This window comes from Sphaerodactylus townsendi, linkage group LG12, assembly GCF_021028975.2.
Source record: "Sphaerodactylus townsendi isolate TG3544 linkage group LG12, MPM_Stown_v2.3, whole genome shotgun sequence".
Classification (NCBI taxonomy): domain Eukaryota; kingdom Metazoa; phylum Chordata; class Lepidosauria; order Squamata; family Sphaerodactylidae; genus Sphaerodactylus; species Sphaerodactylus townsendi.
This window is the reverse complement of record NC_059436.1, coordinates 54409747-54431885: the sequence shown is the minus strand read 5'-3', so window position 1 is coordinate 54431885 and position 22139 is coordinate 54409747. Positions and strand designations below refer to the sequence as shown.

The window sequence follows — 22139 nt, the reverse complement described above, 5'->3', positions numbered from 1 at the left end:
ATCACAGTGTTGCTCCCCACCCACTCCCAGTTTCTGCAGAGGAAGATACATGCCAGCACCAGAACAGTCAACCATGAAGGACACGTTCCCTTTTTCCTACTCCTCATAATGAGGAAATACAGATGACACCAAAGCAACCCAGGATTTTAAAAAAACACAACCCACTGTCTTTGGCATGTTGCTCGTGATCACTCAGGGCTCAGAGCGCACCAACAAGCCTCGCCCACTCTACACTTCCTGCTTTTGAATACTCGAGGGAAAAATTGTTTTTTGAAATGGGGGGGGGGGGGCGGGGGGACCGCGAAGAGACAGCTTGGAATGTGAATAAGCCTTGATACTAGATGCTCTTTGAGTCAGATGGACTTCCAAAAGCCTAAATTGCTGCCAAGGGATCTTTCCTGCATAGCCTGAAAGGAGCATCTGGGAACAACCGAACAGAAAACCCCAAACATACTTTTATCCCCCTGCTTAGCAAAAGACATGGTGGAAGCTTGCCGCCAAGAAAAGTGAAGTTGGTGAAAAGGGGCAATTACCCAGAAGCCTGGCCTATATCATTTTACTTCTGACGAGTAGCGTTTATGCTGTCGTCTCCTAAAATAAGACCTCTAAAAGGAGGGAATCTGCCCTTTTATTTTGCCTGAATGGGACAAACAAAAGAAAAAAAGTAGTTGGCACCAACTGACAAGTGCCTCTGGTGCTTCAAATGCCACCAGGTACTTTTTCTTGACAGCTGCTATTCCTTGCCCTTATACCCCTCCTATCCTCCAAGGCGCCAAGCATTTTGCAACTCCATCCCATTCATGAGGCAGGAAACTGGGCTGAGGAAGAACAGCGGGCCCAAGGCCACCCAGTGAGCTTCAAGACCGGATGAAAGTCTGGCACCCAGGTCTACTCGGCCCAGCACAACAAACACTATCCTACAGCCCTGAAAGGTAGGCCAGCAGCATCATTCCACTGGAAGTGTTGGGAAGAGCAGGGCGGAGAGCTCCCCATCTCCAGATTCTCGCCAGCATTAATTGGCCATGCTGGCAGGGGCTGATGGGGATTGTAGTCCATAACATCTGGAGTGCCAAAGGTTCGCCACCGCTGTGGTAGAGTGTTTCTCTCCTCTTCCTCTCACAGACTTTCTGAGAACAGAGACTTCTGCCCAACTTTCCCCGTGGCTCTGCTGCTGAGCCTGCTACCCCTGCATCCACTGGAAGAGCTCCCTCTCCAGCAACGAAGGGGTAAAAAGCCCCCAGGAGGCCTCAAAACCTCTTCTCTGATTTCTGCTCGGTCCGTATGGAGACATCAAGTGAATCAGCAGTGAGTCAGATGCCAGCAGAGCACCAAGAGCCCAGAGAAGGAAAGAGGCATTGCCAGCTGCCAGCCTTCGGTCCTGCTCGGGTCTCTCCGTGCGACTGAAGCAATGCGGCATGACAGAAACAAAGTGGAACTTGGCAAGAGGAGGAGGACCGGCTACCGCAGACGAGAGAGGTTGGGCCAAGACCACCCAGCAAGCTAGCTGCCGAGGAAGATTATTTCAGAGGGCTTCCTGCTCCACCCCCCGACCCAACAATAAAGGGGCTGGTTCCTTTTGGCTGGGCTATCTCTGTTCCCATGGTGAAAGGAAACTTGGATAGGCATGGGCATCCAGAACCAAAAACTACAACGCTGACTAAAATGACATCCATTGCTCTCCCGCATCCCATGTGGAAACAGCAGAACTGACCACACACAAAAGGAAGGAATCCGCAGAGATGTGTGTGAACTACACACCTGAAGAAACCACACAGACCAGGCAGAGGAGAGAAATGCTCCATTAGGAATTTTACCACCATTCCTTATTAATCTGTGCCAAAAGCAAAGAAAACAGAACGCTTTCTCGGGGAGAACGGTCCATTGGACTCTTACCCGGAGGGTCCTCCTCCTGGGGGCAGGAGGACCTCTGATGTGGGTTATTCTCCACCCCTTCTCCGGGAGGCAGGAACTTGAAAAAACAAACTTCCTGTGCTGAGCCTGGGCGCCATTTTGGCCAGTACACTTTTGGCCTAGTAGTGACTAAGAACACTTAAACATGAGTAACAGCTCAACACAGAACATAAGAACAAGTATATACACAGAACTAATGGGACAGGGAGGGCCCAGATGTCCTCCTGCCCCCAGGAGGAGGACCCTTCAGGTAAGAGTCCAATGGGCCATTCTCCTGGAGGCGGAGGACATCTGCTGTGGGACCTCCTAGAGCAGTGTCCCTAACGAGTGGGACATTGTTAGTTGGAAGAAACATGATCCAGGACCCTGCGGCCGAAGGCTGTCTGAGCCACTGACCAGGATTGAATCTTATAATGCCTGATGAACTTGGAAGATGACCAAACAGCACCCCAACAGATCTCTTCCACAGAAGCCTGGTTGCGCAGAGTTGGTTACTGCGCTCCGAATAGAATGTGCCATGATGCCCGGTGGCACAGGTAAGTCCCCTGTTTTGTAAGCTTCAACTATGCAAGATTTGAGAGCTGAGCTGATTGCCGCAGTTGACATTTGGGCTCCCAAGGCTAGAGGGGAGACATTGATGAAGAGGCTTCCTGCCTGCCTAATATCCTCCGTCCGGAGAATAAAGGCTTTCAGGGAATGTCTAACGTCTAGGTCAGGGGTCTGCAACCTGCGGCTCTCCAGATGTTCATGGACTACAAATCCCATCAGCCCCTGCCAGCATGGCCAATTGGCCAATTTATTAACTTATTAATAAATAAGTTAAACAAGACTGGGGAGACACCATCAAGAAAGGTCTGCCGGGAAGCATTGTAGATCCTCTTGGTCACTGGGTGTCGTGAAGACAGCAGGATCTCAGTCACCTTGTTTGAGTAGCCTTTCCTCAACAGGAGCCACCTCTCAAGAGCCACGCAGTCAGTCACAGCCCCCCTGGATTGGGGTGATAGACAGGATCTTGCATCAGGAGGCCTGGAACCAGGGGAAGAGGGTACTTTGGGCCACCACTAGTTCCCTCAGGGTCGAAAACCGTGGCCGTCTCGGGCAATAGGGAGCAACCATGATGACCGTTGCTCTCTCCTTGGAGATCCTTCTGAGCAGCCTGGGTATTACAGGTGTTGGAGGGAAGGTGTAGAGAAGGCCCTCTGGCCAGGGGGCTGAGAGTGTGTCGACTGCCGTGGCTCTCGGGTGTCGAAAACGAGACATGAATTCCGGGGTCTGAGAGTTGGTCGCAGTAGCAAACAAGTCCAGTTGTGGAGTGCCGAATTTGTTGGTTAACTCCGGGAAGATGGATCGATTGAGGGACCATTCTGCTTCCAGGACCTATTGTCAACTGAGCCAGTCGGCCTTGGTGTTGAGGCATCCCCGGATATGTGCTGCTTGCAGGGACAGAAGATGCTGTTCCGCCCAAGAGAGGATTAGGGATGCTTGCCGATGAAGCTGCGTTGACCGAAATCCCCCTTGATTGTTTATGTAATATTTGGAAGCCACGTTGTCTGTCCGGACCAACACGTGATGATGCCTGACCAGAGGTAGGAAGTGTTGCAGAGCCAAGAGTATCGCACGTGTTTCCAGGATGTTGATCGGAAGACCTGCCTGTTTGTTTGACCAGGTGCCTCGGGTGATCTGGGTCCCCAGAGTAGCTCCCCAACCCTGCAGGCTCGCATCCGTGAAGATTTGTATCTGCTGTGGGGGAAGGAAGACCTTCCCTTGATTGAGATTCCTCTTCAGAGTCCACCAGCGAAGACTGGTCCGTAGTAAGGTTGGTCCGTAGTGAAGTTGGCCACTCCACGCTACTGCGGGCCCACCAGTCCAGGCATCCCCCCTCCCCTCCCCTCCCCACCCCTGGCCTGGTCCGACCAAGTCATTTATGCCGTATCATAACAAATGAGTTCAACACCCTCAGAGTTCTGAGGCACAGAAGGGAACTGTAGGAAGACTGGAGTGTGTTCACTGTCACGGCCCAACAGATGACAGAGTGGGGTATCTGACAAGGCTGGGCCTTGTCTATCAACACGCCTCATTCTGCCTGCGCTGAAGTCCCTTATTGCCACCCACTTGTGAGCTCCCGCAAGCCCTTCTGAATGTGCGGGAAGCGGCCCTGAACACAAGAGGGTAAAGGTCCCTTACACAGCTTCCATGTCCAAGTTGTCTTCGTCGTCCTGAGAGAGCTGCAAGTAAGGATTGTCTGAGGCCGGCCGGAACTTGTACCCAGTGAGGATGAAGAACACCAAGGTGGCCATTTCATCCAGGACCTGTGGCAAAGCAAACAAAGAAACAGGAGACAAAAAATAAAAGTTGCTTTAAGGACCACACCTTCCCACGCTAGTGGGGTTGCCAAGAAGCCATCATGAATGTATGAAGGCACGTCCTATCAAGCCAGGCCATTTCTGTGTTCCAATTAGCAGCAGCTCTCCAAGGGATCAGCCCTTCCTCCCACCACAGATCTGCTACCCCAGACCCTTTAGCATGAGATGCCAAAGACTGAATATCAGACTGTGAGCGCGCAGAACAAGAACTTTGTATGCTGGGCTGCAACTCGCTACATCTTTTTCCTCTCACTTAAAAAAATAAAGGTACAGCCCCAGGGTCTGCTTTTATTTCATTTGTTTATATGTATTTATATCCTACCTCATACCTGTGTCTCTAGGCAGCATAAAAACCACAATCAAACATCATCAGTAAAATATAACAATTAAAACAGCCTTAAAGTAACCTCAAAACTTGATTTCCCACCCCACCTCTGACAACAACAAGTTATTAAAGCTAATTTCTTTTAATTCATTTGATGTGGCAAATCTGCCCGAAAGCCGCCTAACGTGGTACCAGGCGTGGAGTGAAATTCCTATTCTTATTTCCCAAGCCTGGTTCTAGCTCTCATGATAGATGGATTAAAAACGGACCTGGGCTAATTTCTCAGAAGCTAGAGGACCAGCTGATCACTGTCAGAATCCCAAAAACACACGCAAACTCTTGTTGAAGAACAGTAGTTTTATTCGTGTTGGATCTACCCTGGCTAAAGCCAGTACTGAGAATTGCCCGCACAAAACCCAGTAGTTAAAACAGCTTGCACACCCCAGCCTGGGAAAGCACGCCTAAAAGTTACCATAAAAAAGATAACATGAGATGGTCAGGCAGTGACCTTGAGCACCACCTGGTACTGCATAAGCTTCTACAGAAACAGTGGAAAGACAGTTAGAAATGCATTTAACCTATTCCTCCTCCCCCCTGCGCAATTTGAGAGCTGCATAAGCAAACCCCTAAAGACAGGCCTCCTGACAGAAGGCTTCACGGTGCTGCTTCACCCTCTGCCCCACGACTACCACAGCAAGCATACCATTGTGCAATACAAGTAAGAACAAGTAAGACGACGTGGCAAAATTATTTCAATCTGGAGCAGGACAAGAGCTAGTCCTCCATTTTAAGACTGGATTCTATCAAAATGGCCTTTCCCGTGGCAAAGAATGAAGCCATCGAGCTTGCCAGCACCAAGCAGAAGAGGCAGGCTGAATTCCACTAGCTCCCCAGGGCTGCGGTTCCAAGGCCTTTCCTGGGCCCTTTCTGCTGCATTTGATTAATGCCTGAAGGACTTCACGTGTGTGGGTGTGTTCTAAAAATCAATAAAGCCATTACTTTTCAGTACGCATGGATATATGTAACCCTACAGCCACCAACTGTGTATAAGTACAATAATAATTATATTAGTGTCGCAAATATTCCTTCTTGCAAATACCATAGACTATATAATATTTCGTATAGTGCTTCTAGTACTCTTATTATAGATTATAGATTATGTAACATTTTGAATAGTGCTTCTAGTACTCTTTTGTCTATATATATACTGTGTTTCCCCGAATATAAGACAGTGTCTTATATTAATTTTTGTTCCCAAAGATGCGCTACGTCTTATTTTCAGGGGATGTCTTATTTTTCTGTGTACTGTTCGTCGGGCATGCTTCCAAACCAAAACTTTGCTACGTCTTACTTTCGGGGGATGCCTTATATTTCGCACTTCAGCAAAACCTCTACTACATCTTATTTTTAGGGGATGTCTTATATTCGGGGAAACAGGGTACTATGGTAATGGTACCTTGAAACTGATGTACCCTGATCTTGTACTACTGGTCGCTGACTGTAAATAAAATGACTTGACTTGACCCTACAGCCATGAAGACAAGAGGCAGAATCCTGAGCCCTGCACAGCAAAAATGCGACATGTGCCATATCTGTGCGAAGTATGGCGAGTTTCCATGAGGGCTGCTACATTTGAACATCTGGGTTTTTTTTAAATCTGGGCTTGTCTTTTTTCCTGAGAGAGGAGTGCAGCTGATACCAGTACCTGATAAAGCCATTTCCACTGGAACGGAACAGCAATCCTGATGAAGATGGCAATGATCCGTGTGAAGTAAATGTAACACACAATCTGTGGGCAGAGGAAGAGAACAGGACTGAGCGGTCAGAGCTCCTCACGCACAAACCCTGCTGTTTGGCAGAGAAATTAGATCTTGCAACGGATCAGCCACCCAGGAATGTCTTGCAACCCTCGTGCCATTTTGTGACTATTTGGGGTGGAACAGATGGGAACATGGATCAGTGTTCACCAGATACCTCAACGGACAAACCTGCTACTTAAACTGACAGAGCCGCTTATGTTTCTGTCGTGCTCCAAAGGTAGAGAGGAAGGCAACACCCCACAGAACAGGTTATCAGACAGGCATATTCTTCTGTCCAAAAGGAACTTCAGACTATCTGATTTGAATATTGAATAACACCCCTATATGGTATACCGAAGCAGCCTACCACAGACCAGGCTGGGGAATGTGCAAATTTACTAATGGAACTGCTCCCCCTAATTTCCCCCTGCCAAAAAAACCCCAAATTACATCTAAAAGCACTGGGAAGACATCTACTCATCACAGAGGCTTTCCAAGAGATCCCCGTGATCCGGGCCTTGACCAGTTGCACAGATTCAGCAAGTTGAATGCTTCATGTGTAAATGAAGACCACCACCCTGCACCATTCTTTTTGGTAAGAAAGTCAGGACCCCAGTGTTAAGTGCACCTGCCATGCTGCCTGGAAAGATTTTTTAGAAATATCAGCCCCCCACCCCCACCCCTGGTGACAGTGTACAATCCAGGAGAAGGATCTGAACTAGAGTAGGCAAGATCAGGTACACAGGAAGGACACAGGACACAGAGGGGGTGCTAGAAGCACTGGAACTGCTGGGCGTGGGGCACAGCAACTCTGCAGCAGCCAAGCAGGTCTGCATGAAAGACCTCCTGGGAGCCCCAGGCTGACTCAAGTTCCACAGGACACAGTGGCTGGATATAAATGGAGCAGCCAGCAGTCAAGAATAAAGTACAGGTTGCAGGACCAACAGAATGAAATGGGACAGTTTTTTCCTGGATGAGGGGTTACAATTTGGAGTTCTCCCTCCTCGTGTGCAGGGAGCTTGGGTTGGGGCATTCAGATTGCTGGTTGAAAGGCTAGTCAGAAATCACAAGTGTCACCCCAAGCACCTTCACCAATAAGGGTTTAAAGGAGGAGCCTTAATTTTGCAGTGGGTGGGACTAACAGTTTCCAAAACACCCCCCTTTCCCAATCCAATCCAAAAACCTTTATTAGGCATAAACCAGAAGTACCATACATTCCAATCCTCCCTTCCCCAAAAAGAGCCAGACAGGTCCTTACCATGACGTAGTAATGTCTAAACAGTTTCAGCTTTGCTAGGTTAATGGCAGCTGTAGGAGAAAAAAAAAAGAACACCCAGAACAGAAGGTTAGAGACAGAAGCTATTTGCAAACATGGCAGCATGCCGACTGCAACAATTAGCATTCACCTAGCACGTTTCAAATGTTCAATGCAGTGCACCTGTGCTATCTGGAGGTTGACAGGCCGATACGCAGAATGAGGCAGTTGGATTCTGGTCTGCTTCAGGGGAAAAGGGGGCCTTAATTTCTGACTACTCCCCCGCATCATACACCTTGCATAGAGGATGCTAGCACCCTGTAACGGTTAGAGACATCTGCACAGCAAATCTCATTTATTTTTATTTACCTAATTATAGCCTGTCTTCCTCATTGAGACTCAGGGCAAATTACAAAAAAAAAAGTATACAAAAGCCAGGTCAGACAGAACAGGACACCCTGCAAACAATGCTGCAGGTCAGACCAGGAACATGAAGACGGAAACCAGACGGAAACAAGCAAAAGAAGAAATTCCTGCCTGCGCCATGACATTCCACACTGCAGGAAGTGCGCTGTGCAAATTTCACTCCCATATGGGATAACTGTGTGCAAATCCAGTCACACAAGCTATGGCTTCAGTACCCGTTGGTAACTTCTATTAACCGGATGCACCTTCCTCTAAGGATCTAGGGGGGATCTAGGGGGGACCCGTGAAATTACAGGCCAGTCAGTTTGACATCTGTTCCTGGTAAATTAGTAGAATCTATCATTAAAGATAAAATTATAAAACATGTAGAAAAGCAAGACCTGCTGAGAAAGAGTCAGCATGGCTTTTGCAGAGGCAAATCATGTCTTACAAACTTACTTTGAGGGTGTAAACAGGCATGTGGATAAAGGGGAACCAGTGGACATTGTTCTACTTGGATTTCCAAAAGGCTTTTGACAAAGTTCCTCACCAGAGACTATTGAGAAAACTCAGCAATCAAGGAATAAGAGGGGAAGTCCTCCTATGGATTAAAAACTGGTTGAGAAGCAGGAAACAAAGAGTGGGTGTAAATGGGAAATTCTCACAATGGAGAGATGTAGGGAGTGGTGTCCCCCAAGGATCTGTTTTGGGACCAGTGCTCTTTAACCTATTCATAAATGACCTGGAAGTAGGGGTGGGTAGCGTGGTGGCCAAGTTTGCAGATGATACCAAATTAGGTAGGGTGGTGAGAACCACAAAGGATTGCGAAGAGCTCCAAGCGGACCTTGATAAATTAGGTGAGTGGGCTCAGAAATGGCAAATGCAGTTCAATGTAGCAAAATGTAAAGTGATGCACATAGGGGCAAAAATCCAAACTTCACATACATCGCCACAGGGGTCAGTGCTATCAGTCACAGACCAGGAAAGGGATTTGGGCGTCTTAGTTGATAGTTCCATGGGAATGTCAACTCAATGCATGGCAGCTGTGAAAAAGGCAAACTCTATGCTGGGATCATTGGGAAAGGAATTGAGAATAAAACTGCAAAGACTGTCATGCTCCTTATATATAAAGCAGTGGTGCTGCACTGCAAGACTTGGAGTAATTGTGTCCAGTTCTGGCTCGCTACATTTCAAAAAAGGATATCAAGAGATAGAAAAAGTGCAGAGAAGGGCAATGAGGGGATGATTGAGGGACTGGAGCACCTTCCTCTTATGAAGAGAGGCTGCAGCGTTGGGGACTCCTTTAGTTTGAGGAGGAGACGCCTGAGGGGGGGAAGGGATTGAAGTCTATAAAATTATGCATGGGGTAGAAAATGTTGACAGAGAAAAAATTTTCTCTCTTTCTCACAATACTAGAACCAGGGGGCATAAATTGAAAATGCTGGGGGGAAGAATTAGGACTAATAAAAGGAAACACTTCTTCACGCAACATGTGATTGGTGTTTGGAATATGCTGCCACAGGAGGTGGTGATGGCCACTAACCTGGATAGCTTTAAAAGGGGCTTAGATAGATTTATGGAGGAGAAGTTGATTTATGGCTACCAATATTGATCCTCTTTGACTGAGATTGCAAATGCCTTAGCAGACCAGGTGCTCGGGAACAGCAGCAGCAGAAGGCCATTGCTTTCACCTCCTGCATGTGAGCTCCCAATGGCACCTGGTGGGCCACTGCAAGTAGCAGAGTGCTGGACTAGATGGAGTCTGGTCTGATCCAGCAGGCTCTTTCTTATGTTCTTATGTTCCAAGGCAGATTTTCAAATGATACCTCCTCATGCCCCACACTTAAGGATCCCATCGGCCACTTGAAACCCATCATGTCACTATTGGGAAAGAGGCCAGCAAGGGAAGTCTGCATTTTTAAATCCCTGCAGGTGGGAAAACAGCCAGGTAAGGGGATCCCAGTAGACAGACAGTGGGACAAGAAAGATTAATCTGCCCCTTCCCCCATTTTCTGGTTCCAATGCTGCTTTTCCAAAAAGGAGGGAGAGGAGATCATCAGGAAACTCTCCATGCACCTGTGTCACATTTAGCTTGGTCCCAAATGTCACAATTTTGTAGGATTCCTATTACCTTTAGACAGACACAAGTACATCCTTTTCATCAGTTTCTATTTCAGTCCTGATTACGGGTACAATACTGGGTTGTCAGTTAACGTCCGTGCATTTCCACATTTTCTGCCACCCTGAAAAACTGTTTATCAGGCTACACATCTCCTAGATAGAGACGAGGAGTCAGCAAGAAACGCTCGGGGGCTTCCTGATTCAGCTTCACCTCCTGAGATTTCCTCTGGGAGAGAAAGACAGAGAGCCCTCCTGACTGGCCAAGGTCCTTTGGACAGACAAGCTCAACACTTCCTTACTTCTCAAACAAACCTGTCTCTACTTAGGGGCGCAGTGCAGACAGACAAGCAAAGAAAATGGAATACCAGTCCAAGGCAGGACATTCCTTAATTCAGGAAAGGTGCTGTGCAAATTTCACTCCCAGAGAAGGGTTTCTGGCCATATACTCATAGCTGATTGGTTTTACAACAGCCCCTGGGATTCAAAGGAAGTATTCAAGAGTCCCACCAAGCCAGCATTAAGTCAAAATGTGCATAAGCTGTTGGGCTTGTGTGGCTCACTGCTTTCCCGTCACCTTTTCTGGTAACACTTTGCGATAGATATCTTGGGAGGCTAGCTCCCCCACCCCCCCACACACACACGCTCAAGGTTTTTCACCCGCCCGTCACAAGTTCAGTTTTCCTAATGCCCGCACTGCACTGGATTCCCAGAGGAAAATTAAAAAGAAGAACATAAACAGAGTTTGAAGGGATAGGATCTGGGGCTGAATGTAAACCCACCCAGGCCTGGAACAATTACTGAGCTAAAACTGACAGGCAGAAGAGGGTTTCTGAGTAAAGAACAAGATTTGTTCTAATTCACATACAAACTAAGGTAAATATTACCAGTGAATCAAGAGACGCACATCAAAGTTTTACTCTGCACATGCCTTAGGGCACTTTTGCACATGCAGAATAATGAACTTTCAATCCACTCTCACAATTGTTTGCAAGTGGATTTTGCTATTTCACACAGTACAATCCACTTGCAAAGGGCACTGAAAGTGGATTGAAAGTGCACCATTCTGGATGTGCGGAAGTGCCCTCAGAGAAGCTCTCTCCCGGGCAGGAGGTCACAGCACCCTGCTGCCATTTTGTGAGGCTATACCCCGCCTTTCTCTCCTGCAGGAGACTCAAAGGGGCTTACAATCTCCTTGCCCTTCCCCTCTCACAACAAACACCCTGTGAGGTGGGTGGGGCTGAGAGAGCTCCAAGAAGCTGCGACTTGCCCAAGGTCACCCAGCTGGCATGTGTGGGAGTGCACAGGCTAATCTGAATTCCTCAGATAAGCCTCCACAACTCAAGCGGCAGAGCTGGGAATCAAACCCGGTTCCTCCAGATCAGAGTGCACCTGCTCTTAGCCACTGCTCTTAGCCACTATGCCACTGCTGCTGAGCACATTTACCGCATGTGAAATGTCTGGTCTGCTGATAGACCCGATATACTGTAAAGACCCAATTACACTTCTATAGAGACCCGAGTCACCACAATCTTGCACTCTTTCTAGTTCTTGAAAACCTACTACCATGGGTGTTTCTTTGCCAAGAGAGTTAACCATTTGTGTTCTCTCCAAGAGCTCTTTTATTTTACTCTTTTGATGCAGTAGTTTGTATAAATTCCATACCTAGGTAGGTGGTTGGTTAGTCTACCCAGATCACGCACTTCAATGTGTTTACTCAATTTCTGAAACACCTGGTTCACTTCTTGTTCAGTTCCTGCTAAAATTATGATATCATCAACCCAGACTACTAGGTATACCTCAGCACCTGATGTTCCTGTTTTATATTCACAAGAGTCAGTACCACCACTTTGAAAACCCTCTTTGACCAACAAGTCATCTAAATGGTTTCTCCACATATGTGCTGACTGCTTTAAACCATAAAGAGCGCGTTTCAGCAAACACACCTTGTTTGCTTTACACCTGTAACCTGGTGGTGGTCTCATGTATATCTCCTCATTTATTCTTGCATTCAAATAGGCTGTGCACACATCAAGTTGTTAGGATATATATCCCCTCTGTTCAGCTATGGCTAAACACAATCTGATGGAGTCATACTTAGCTGTGGCAGCATAGGTGTCAGTAAAGTCCTCAGGGAAATTCTGCTTGAATCCTCTGGCAACAAGCCTAGCTTTAAAAAACATTTCACCATTTGTTGTGTGCTTCCTTTTATAGACCCACCTGGAGTCTAAAAGAATTTTCCATTTTGGTATATCTACCTCAGTAAAAACATCAAGGGTATTAAAGAGCTAAACTCTGAGTTCATAGCCTCAAACCATAATTTTTGCTCGATCTCATCTCTTTGTAGAACTTCTTGGTAATTACTTGGTTCGGACTACTTGTTTACTTTTGCTTGTAACACATTCACAGCTCCATTCTCTGTTTTAACCTTATGCTGTGCATCATATCCAAACCTCTGCGGAGGTTTTCCCTTAGTCACACGTCTGGATTTTCTGGGGATTGATTCTGTTCCTTTAACACTTTCTGAGTCTGACTCAGATTTTGCAAATCACATTTTGCAAATCACACACCACACATTTGTGCTGTTTGTTTGAGTACTCTAAAACTCACATGCCCACATTGTCTATGGAAATTGTGCACGCAGGTAGCTGGGTGCAGTGGGTCATTTACCCCACAGACAGTAGTTTGGAACTCACTGGTCACAGGGGTATCATTTTCCATAGTCAATCTATAGAGTTTGTTACTTAACACACCCTGTGCCAAAACCACCCCATTCTTGGTTATGGAGCATCCTGTCCCAGTGAAAGTACATACATACCCATCCAGTGCCAATCTGGATACGCTGCTGCAAACTCTGAAGACCCTTTCTTAGCTCTGCAAACTCTGAAGAACCACCCATATTATATAAATAAAGGTGTGCCCCTTAAGCAGTTATTCCCCTGCCTCCCCAGAATTCTAAACTCTAGTACAAACTCCACGCTTAGAAGGGGAAAGAACTCTAGTGAAACTATGCACCTGTAATGGCATGCCAGGGGGAACAGGGATTCATTCTAAATGTGGGCCCAGCCATTATACTCTGGTGGAAGGAAGGGGGAGTCGGTCTGTGCACATTCAAGCTTAACATGTGCACATGATGTCTGGGCGCAGTCTCTTCATTTCTGACAATCATGTTCAACATCATGAAGAGCCATCAGGTTCCCATGAACAATCCTTGCAATTCAGCCAACCCACAGACACCAAGTGGCCTGGACCTAACATGTTCATTTCCTAGAAAGGTCATGAAGATTTCCTTCAAAAGCTGCCGTTCCTTGACAGGAACAAGAACAGCAAGCGGCAGCAGATGGAACAGTTGTCAAACTCGGTTTGTGATGCCAACGTGTCCAGGTGGCGTGGGAAAGAGGACTCTGGCCTCCTGTTGTTCTCGTGACCTTGCAGAGGGCGAAGGGGCTGTGCTGCATTAGCAACCCCAGCGGCAGATGTGCTTACAAAGCAGCCAAGAACTTCTCCTCTGGTTGCCAGGAATGACTCTCAGCAGGCTTAAACAAGCTGCATGCAGCTCACCTTGTCTGTGCAATGAAAAGAGACTTCCAGACGGTATGCTTCAAGGACTCAGAGCTCTCATGGCAAAGATGCTTAATCTCGACATGTATTTAAATACCCTGCCTCAGCCTTGCCAGAACTAAGCATAAGCAGCACTGCAGCCACCATTACACCCCACATCATCCCACCGCTGACTTCCAGGTCCCAAGGGGGATGGCACCTCTCCAATCCCACAGTCCAGAGAAGAAGAAACCCCCCAACACACTTGGGATGAAAACAATCAGCATTCCACACTACTGACAGAGCTACAACAGCTGATGTCTAATGAGGTGATAAGGTCTGGGAAGCAAAGCAAAACAACAACAACAACAACAATAATAATAATCACAGTAGGGAGAGGGAATGAGAAGAGAAGAGTTCCCACAACCTGGACAGGAGATCGGAGACATGGCAGGATTAAACAGGGACTGATCACAACAACTTTACAAGCATGGTTAACATGCAAGCACATCAAAACCAGCAAAGTTGAGATGCAAGTGAGACAGGTGTCTAAGAGTTTCAGCATCCCCAGCCAGAAGGGAACAAAACAATCTGGGTTTGAAACATCACCCCACCCCACCCCACCCCCGACTCCAGGAACCACTGGGTGGCCTTGGGCAAGTCAGGCATGCCAATGCTGGACTTGATTTCACCAGAAGGAGCCCCTCGCTTGCCCAAATGCGTAGTTCCCCAAATAGCAGCTCTTCATCTTCCTCTAAAGCCCACACAACTGATCCATTAGGACTTTTCTTGGCAGAATGCATCTAGCAAAACTCTAAATGCAACAATTTAACATTTACCATTCCTGAATTTATCTACAGACTCAATAAAAGTTCTCATGGGGAGGAAATATTCCACATCAAGTGGGAGGAGAGACTGGAACTCTGGAGGTAAAAAGAATTGCGCGGGGGGGGGGGGGGGGCTGGAAGGATGCAATTCAATGTGAGAATTAACCTGCCCTCTGTTTCCCCTCTCCCATCCAATTAGCAGTGCAGGGATGAAGAACGGAAGGGTGCTTTTTTCAAATGCAGGGCTTTTGAAACGGAGGAGAGGGAAGAAAGTAACGCAGTTCATTCATGACTCAAAGCTACCAGCCCAGTTATTAGGAGCTATTTATTTCGGGAATTTAATGGGTCATGATTCATGGAGCATGGGGGGGGGAGGGGGGAGAGTGACTTTAATGCCTTGTCTGCCTTTTTAAAGATTTTTTTTTAAAGGGCTATTTCGCCTTCCTGCTGTGGCTGTCCCATTTTAGTGAGCAGCAAAAAAATACACCTGACAATTTTACCTCTTGAAAAAAACAGTGGAGGGGAAGCATTACGCCAGCCGCAGCCCACCCTACAGACCCTCTCCCAGGGGTGGAGGATTTTTTGAGAACTGTGAATATTGAGTTTGGGCCCTTCTCCAATCCAGGTGTGCACAACCTATCAGATTTGTGAATGCTATTAATTCACTGCATTTTCAGCTTACTGCACTTGTACCCAGTCACCTTGGCAGGTACATTTCACCCTCCTGGGCCCAGCATCAGTTTGTACTTGGCTTCTTCTATTTCTCTTCCCTGCCACCTCCATTTGGTTTTATAGCTTGCGCTTGCAATGTTCTGAGCGGAACTGAGCAAAGGACAGCAAAGTTGCGGAAACCAGAGTAAGTTTCCTGCTCCTCACCCCCACCGGCCACTCTTGAAAGTGCCTGCCGTGCGGAATCCACAACATTGCAAGACGACAATGGTAGAGAACAAAGGAAAGAAAAAAAGATCAAGGTATTCATCTACGTTTGCTGACTTCGCAGGCAGCTCCTGCCAGATAAATATTCTGGCAAAGGCCAGATTTAAGCTATGATACGGTAGGATTGATGCTTAGTGGGGGGGGGGGGGGGGGGGGGGGGACAGCTTTGAGCATAATACTGGTGAGTCCCCACTCTCATAAGCACATACTACCCTACAGCCAACCAGATCAATGGTCCAGTGTGGGCTATGCCAAGTTAGGGAACCCTCAGCGCACAAGCTGGAAGGCTGCATGGCACTGCATAGAGCCGTGGTGGTGAACCTTTGGCACTCCAGATGTTATGGACTACAATTCCCATCAGCCCCAATTAGCCATGCTGGCAGGGGCTGATGGGAATCGTAGTCCATAACATCTGGAGTGCCAAAGGTTCACCACCACTGGCATAGAGTGAGCTAGAGCACAACTCTGGGATCTCTTCGACCAGAAATACTCTTTCTGTGCCTCCATCCCCATGCTAGCAGCCCAACCTCACTGGTCAATTTGATGCTCTCAGGGCAGACATAGGAGATTGCCAAATGGTCTGATAAGCAAATATCATGGCTACCCCCGCCCCCCACCCACCCCAGTCATGCCACTTGGAGCTGCCTCTGTAACCAGCACAAACCTCCTCTTTGATCTCATCCCTCCCCAGTCTCTCTCACACGAAGACACCCTCTGCCCACCAACACACCAATATGTATCAAGGACAACTTGTATGACTGGTTTGAGGATCAACTGGTTTCAGTTGATTTTGTCACTGAAAGCACGACAGTGAAAATTGCTTTGAGCTTCCTATTTATGAATGTATAATCATAACACATTTTTCCTGGACACTGTGATTGATGCATTACAATTCGCTGTCCAGCTTGAAACTTTGCTTGAAACAATTCTGTTATGTGACTTTCTATAAGAATATTCATCTGACATAACCACAAGCCTTTGAAGTCTGCATATGAGGTCAGATTTTATCAGGACCACCGACTAGCTCTGAGGATTTTCGTTACAATCTCTCCAATTGTATGTTGTTGGATAACACTCAGTGCGTATGTGAAATTGCATCCCATTATTCAACTGATTTTGTCACTGAAAGCACGACAGTGAAAATTGCTTGAGCTTCCTATTTATGAATATATAATCATAACGCATTTTTCCTGGACACTGTGATTGATGCATTACAAGTGAGCCCATATTTAGTGCAAATTCTTTGTGTTGCTGCCAGTTCACTAACCCACAAATTCTTTTGCCAAAGCAAAGGTCAGGGCAAAAATGTCCAAAAACTGCAGAAAACTGGGAGCTCGGCTGCACTGCAGTTCTTTGAGCAACAGGAACCCACAAATGGCTCTCATCTCTGGCACACACCTCAATCTGTGAGAGCCAGTGCAGAAGAGAGCTGAACAGAGGGCAAAAGGTGAGCTCTGTTTTTTAGGGAGGGGTTGTTATCCTTAAATCTTTAACTGTGTGGTTTTGAGGGCTTGTGTGCTTGCTGTCTGAGGGCTTGGGAGGGCTTTAGTTTGTGTTGGGGCTGCTGTTCCTTTTGGGGCATGTGCTTGCCCTCAGGTGTCTGAGAGATGGGGCTTCTGGAGAATCACCAGCACTATTTACCTGCCATCCAGCTCTTTTGAGCCACCTCTAAGAGCCAGGAGTTTTATCAGTGAGAACCAATCTTTCAGGAGAACAACAACAACAACAGCAACAACAACTTGATAGACCGCCCACCCCTGGAGGGCTCTGGGCAGTGTACAACAAAACAACAACTAAAAACAATGTGCACAATAAATAAATAATTAATTAAAATTAATAACTTAACTCAGTATAATAAAGGTGAGTTAGAGACTTGGTTCGGGTTCAGAGAGCGGCTTCAGCCACCAAGTCTCAGGTCCTGGAGTTCAGTGAACAGGAGCTTGGCTAACAGGGAAGGTCAACACTCACTGTGCAGAGGAATTTAGGGGGGGGACTTTTCAAAAGGAAGGCCCAGAGGTATGTTTGTGTACTATTTAAGACTACTAAATACGGATGGTCAGGGTGTTGCTGCAGTCACTGCAACAGCTGTGGTATGTTTGGTTTTTTTGTCGGAGGATGTGGGTAGCTTCACCATTAGCAAGTCCAAGCTGACTGCTCTCTCGGAAGAGAAGGTCCAGCAGCTTGAGGCAAACGGTACTGGGTGGGGAACACAGCAGGGATCTCTCTGAGGAGGAGGGCAGTTCTCAAACACAGGAGGTGGGAATCTGGAAGAATGTGACACATAGAAGTGGAGGGACCAGGGAGCATTCTGTGCATTTGAAGTTACAGAATCAATTTGAAGTTCTCTCCCTTGTCAGTAACGATAAAGAACAGGCACAAGAGCAATAGAGTCAGTCCTTGGACACAAGATTCAGTCCATGGATTGGCCCCTGCCAATCACCAGAGGATATGTGTGATGGTGCAGGGGACTCCCTACTTGAGGGGAACAGAAACAGTGATTTGCAGGCCTGACAAGATCTCATCTTCCTGGGGCAAAAATCCATGATGTCACACAGACTTGTCAGGCCCACTGAAAAGTATCCCATCTTTTTGATCCATGTGGGAATAAATGACCCTGAAAGATGTAGCTTGCAGGACGTCAGAAGGGATTTTGAAGATCTGGGAAGGAAGCGAAAGGATCTGGATGCACAGGTTGTCATTTCATCTCTACTCCCGGTTGAAAAACATGGCTGAGTGAGGGAAAGAATAATACTGGAGATGGAACAACCAACTTCGCAGGTGGAGCAGCCAGGAACATTTGGCTTCTTGGACCATGGTCTGTGGTTTCATGAAGATGGACTACTGGCAAAGTATGGGTTGCCCTTCATGGCTGCAGGTAGGAACATTTTGCTAGGAGGCTCATAAACCTGATTAGGAGGGCTTTAAATTGAGTTATGTGCGGGGAGACAGTATTCAAGAAAGCAGGAGTTTATCAAGAGCTAGAGATAACAGTTTGAAGTTTACAGAGAGAACTGAGTGAATAGTTCAAGAATCCAACAGTGGAAGGGAAGAAACCTTAAATAAGCAGCCAGGAGGATGAACCGTGATCTTAGACATCTCTATACTAATGCACAGAGAATGTGAAATAAACTAGATGAACTCATGAGCAAATAAGATACAATAGGCATCACTGAAATTTGGTCGTAGGAGTCTCATGATTGGAATGTAATAATTGAGGGGTATAGCCTATTTTGGAGAAATAGACCAAGGAGGAAAGGAGGAGTAGCAGCATTATATTTCAGAGATGCTGACATCTGTGAGCAGATCCATGCCTTAAATAACTGAAAGTCAGGTTGAGAGCATCTGGATAAAAACTAAAGGGGAGAGAAACAACTGAGGTTGTGGGCATCTATTATAGAGTTCTAAGACAGACTGAAGAGCTGGATGACGCCTTCCTGGAACAGATGAGCAAAGTTTCAGAAAGGAGAGAAAGAGCAGTAATGGGAGATTTCAATTATCCTGGTATTTGTTGGGAATCAAACTCTGCCAAGACTATCAAGCCCAACAGATTCCTTACTGGCCTTGCAGACAATTCCATCGTGCAGAAGGTGGAAGAGGCAACAAGGGGATTGGCTCTTTTAGATCTGTTCCTAACCAACAATGATGACCTGGTTAGTGGGGTGAAAGTGGTAGTAGGTAGGAGGGACATGTTCTCCTGGAGTTTGTTGTATAGTGGACAGGGGATGCCAAGCCTTGTCAGACACACATTCTAGACTGTAAGAAAGCTGATGTCAGTAAACTCAGAAAACTACCAGATGTGAGCCTGTGATTAAGAATACCAAAAGAGAAGGGAGTCCATGATGGATGGGAGTTTTTTAAAAAAATGAGATCTTGAAGGTACAATTTCAAATAGCTCCAATGAGGAATAAAAAATGGGAGGTGTCTAAGGAGACCTGGATGGATGTCTAAAGACTTTTCATCTGAGCCCTTCGGGGACGGGGCGGGATAGAAATTTAAAGTATAAATAAATAAATAAATAAATAAAAGGGTTATGTACCAAAAAAAATGGGAAAATAGAGGAAATCACCAAAGAGTGAATTCAAACAAATAGCCAAGACGTGTAGGGAGAAAGTCACAGAAGCTAAAGCACAGAATGAGCTCAGGCTTGCTAGAGAGATTAAAAACAATTTAAAAGGTTTTTTTTAGTTACTTCCATAGAGAAAGTAAGAAGATGGAAAAATGCTAACAGGGGACAGAGAAATGGCAGAATACTCAAAACCTTCTTGGTCTTTTCTTGAAAAGAAAACAAGTGTTCAATCAGAGGAAAATGGAACAGTAAATACAATAGGGGAAATTCAGTGCAAAATAAATAAAGAGGTAATGAAGGAATACCTGGTTACTTTAAGTAAATTCAAAAGACAGTCAGTAAGCACTTAGAGGGGAATGTCATAATCACTAAAAGTCCACATGGGTTTCTCAAAAACAAGTCATGACAGACTAATTTTATCTCTTTTTTTGATACAGTGACAAGTTTGGTAGATGAAGGGAATGCTGTGGATGTAGCATACCTTAATTTCAGTAAGGTATTTGACAAGGTCCCCCATGATATTCTTGTAAGCATGATATTCTTGACACCAAGTAAGGAAGGGTAGCTAATGAGAGAGAATCAGAATTCAAAATGACCTGGACAGATTACAAAGCTGGGCCAAAACAAACATAATGAATTTCAACAGAGATAAATGTAAGACACTCCAGATAGGCAGAAAAAAATGAAATTGACTTTAGCTCCCATTGGAAACAACGGGGTAGGGGGCACCCCCTTTAGGGGTCCATAACTTTGCCCTCCCCCCCCCCGAACCAAACCTCACCAAACTTGGGTGGTATGATCAGGACAGTCTCCGGATGACATCTTGTAATTTTGGCACTACTAACTTTAAAAATGCACCCCCTGCAGGCCGAAAAACATCAAAAATACCCCAAAAAAGTCTGAATACCTTGCATTTGGATTCGTTCATATTTGGGCATGACATATTCGGACAATTTTTGTCCAAATATGCCCAGATTCGCCCAGATTCTGTCCAAATCTGGTATCTGTTTCATCCAAATCTCCAACCCTAGAAAGTGATGCTTTTTCCGGGGGGCGGGGGAATCCACCCCCAAACAGCATCACTTTCAATTTTGATTTAACCGAAGACCCCAGATTCTTCCTTTAAGGTGGATTTAGAAGAATAATCTGAGCTCCCTGGTTTAAACACCATTAAAAGTGATGCTATTTGGGGGTGGATTCCACTGGAGGTGTTTTGTGAAAGTTGATGGTGACATTTGTTCGGTAAATGTTTTGCTGGGGGTGATTTGTGAGAGATTTACATGCTTAATACCCACTTGCACTGGCTTGGCACTGTTTCTCAGGCTAACAACCTACCTCATAGGGCTGGTGTGAGGACAAAATTAGGAAAGAGAGTTGGTGGGGGAGAACCATGTATGTTTTGCTGGGGGTGGGGGTGATTTGTGAGAGATTTACATGCTTAATATCCACTTGCACTGGCTTGGAGTTGTTTCAGGCTAACAACTTACCTCATAGGGTTAGTGTGAGAACAAAATTAGGAAAGAGAGTTGGTGGGGAGAGAGCCATGTATGTTTTGCTGGGGGTGGGAGGTGTTTTGTGAGCTGGTGCAAAAATCATTGTTTGGTCATGGTGGGGAAGGGTGGCCACCCATACCGGGGTGGGGGAGCTCAGGTTTTGTCCCCGGGCTCCAGTTTGCCTAGATTCGCCTCTGCATGACAGAGTGTCTAAAGCAATCCTTGAATGCTTCTTTCTGAGAGAATCAATAAGGCCAAGTCAAAAGGCCCCAAGTGGCCTCTAAGACTAGGGAAGAGGGAACAAAACAAGAACTTCCAAGGGATGGGGAGGGAAGAGTTTTGAAACAGAAATTGCAAGTACCACACACAGGAACACAAACACACCCCAGCGGCACAGTACTCAACAGTGACAGCGGCTCCAAGCTGTGGTATAATAGTGCCATTTTAAAGCAGCAACACTAGAAATGCAACAGCATTGTATGAAATTAATGGTTGAAGCTACCTCCAGCTGCCATGGTAACTGGCCTGGCCTCAAGGGTTTGGCACTGCTGAAGTAAAATCAGGGTCAACTGGGGCATGAACGCCCCAAGGATGTGGAATACGGGCAGGCTGACCACACATTATCCTTTGGGGCCTCTACTTATTATTGCTGTGAAGGACACAGAAAATGTATTGTCGAAGGTTTCACGGCCAGAATCACTGGGGTGTTGTGGGGTTTCCGGGCTGTATGGCCATGTTCCAATAACATTTTCCCCTGACGTTTCGCCTGCATCTGTGGTTGGCATCTTCAGAGGATCTTCTGAAGATGCCAGCCACAGGTGCAGGTGAAACGTCAGGAGGAAATGCTACTGGAACATGGCCATACAGCCCGGAAACCATACAACACCCCTGGCAGAAAATCCTTACACTGTCCTGAGTACCCACCTCCCATGCCCCCCACTACCACAGTCTGCTCAAAAGGCATCACTTCTGAAACCCACTCGGCAGCCAGGCACTAAGCTGCTCCCTCCCATGCTACGCCCACCAGCTTGGAATCCCAAGCAATAGCTCAGGAATCGTCAGCCCTAGATCCAGCTGGGGTGGGGGGAAGACAGGGTTTAA

At 46.5% G+C, this 22139-nt stretch overlaps 1 protein-coding gene across 1 annotated transcript in view; it reads right to left on the bottom strand.

The window, feature by feature from the left end:
• The window catches only part of GPR107 (G protein-coupled receptor 107), a 78103-nt gene that overhangs the window by 8886 nt on the left and 47078 nt on the right, over positions 1-22139 (bottom strand). The window contains exons 15-17 of the mRNA XM_048513210.1: positions 7657-7706; positions 6305-6388; positions 4096-4220 (exon numbers count right to left, since the gene is read on the bottom strand). Of these exons, the coding sequence (XP_048369167.1) occupies positions 4096-4220; positions 6305-6388; positions 7657-7706 (259 nt within the window). The remainder of the gene's footprint in view (positions 1-4095; positions 4221-6304; positions 6389-7656; positions 7707-22139) is intronic.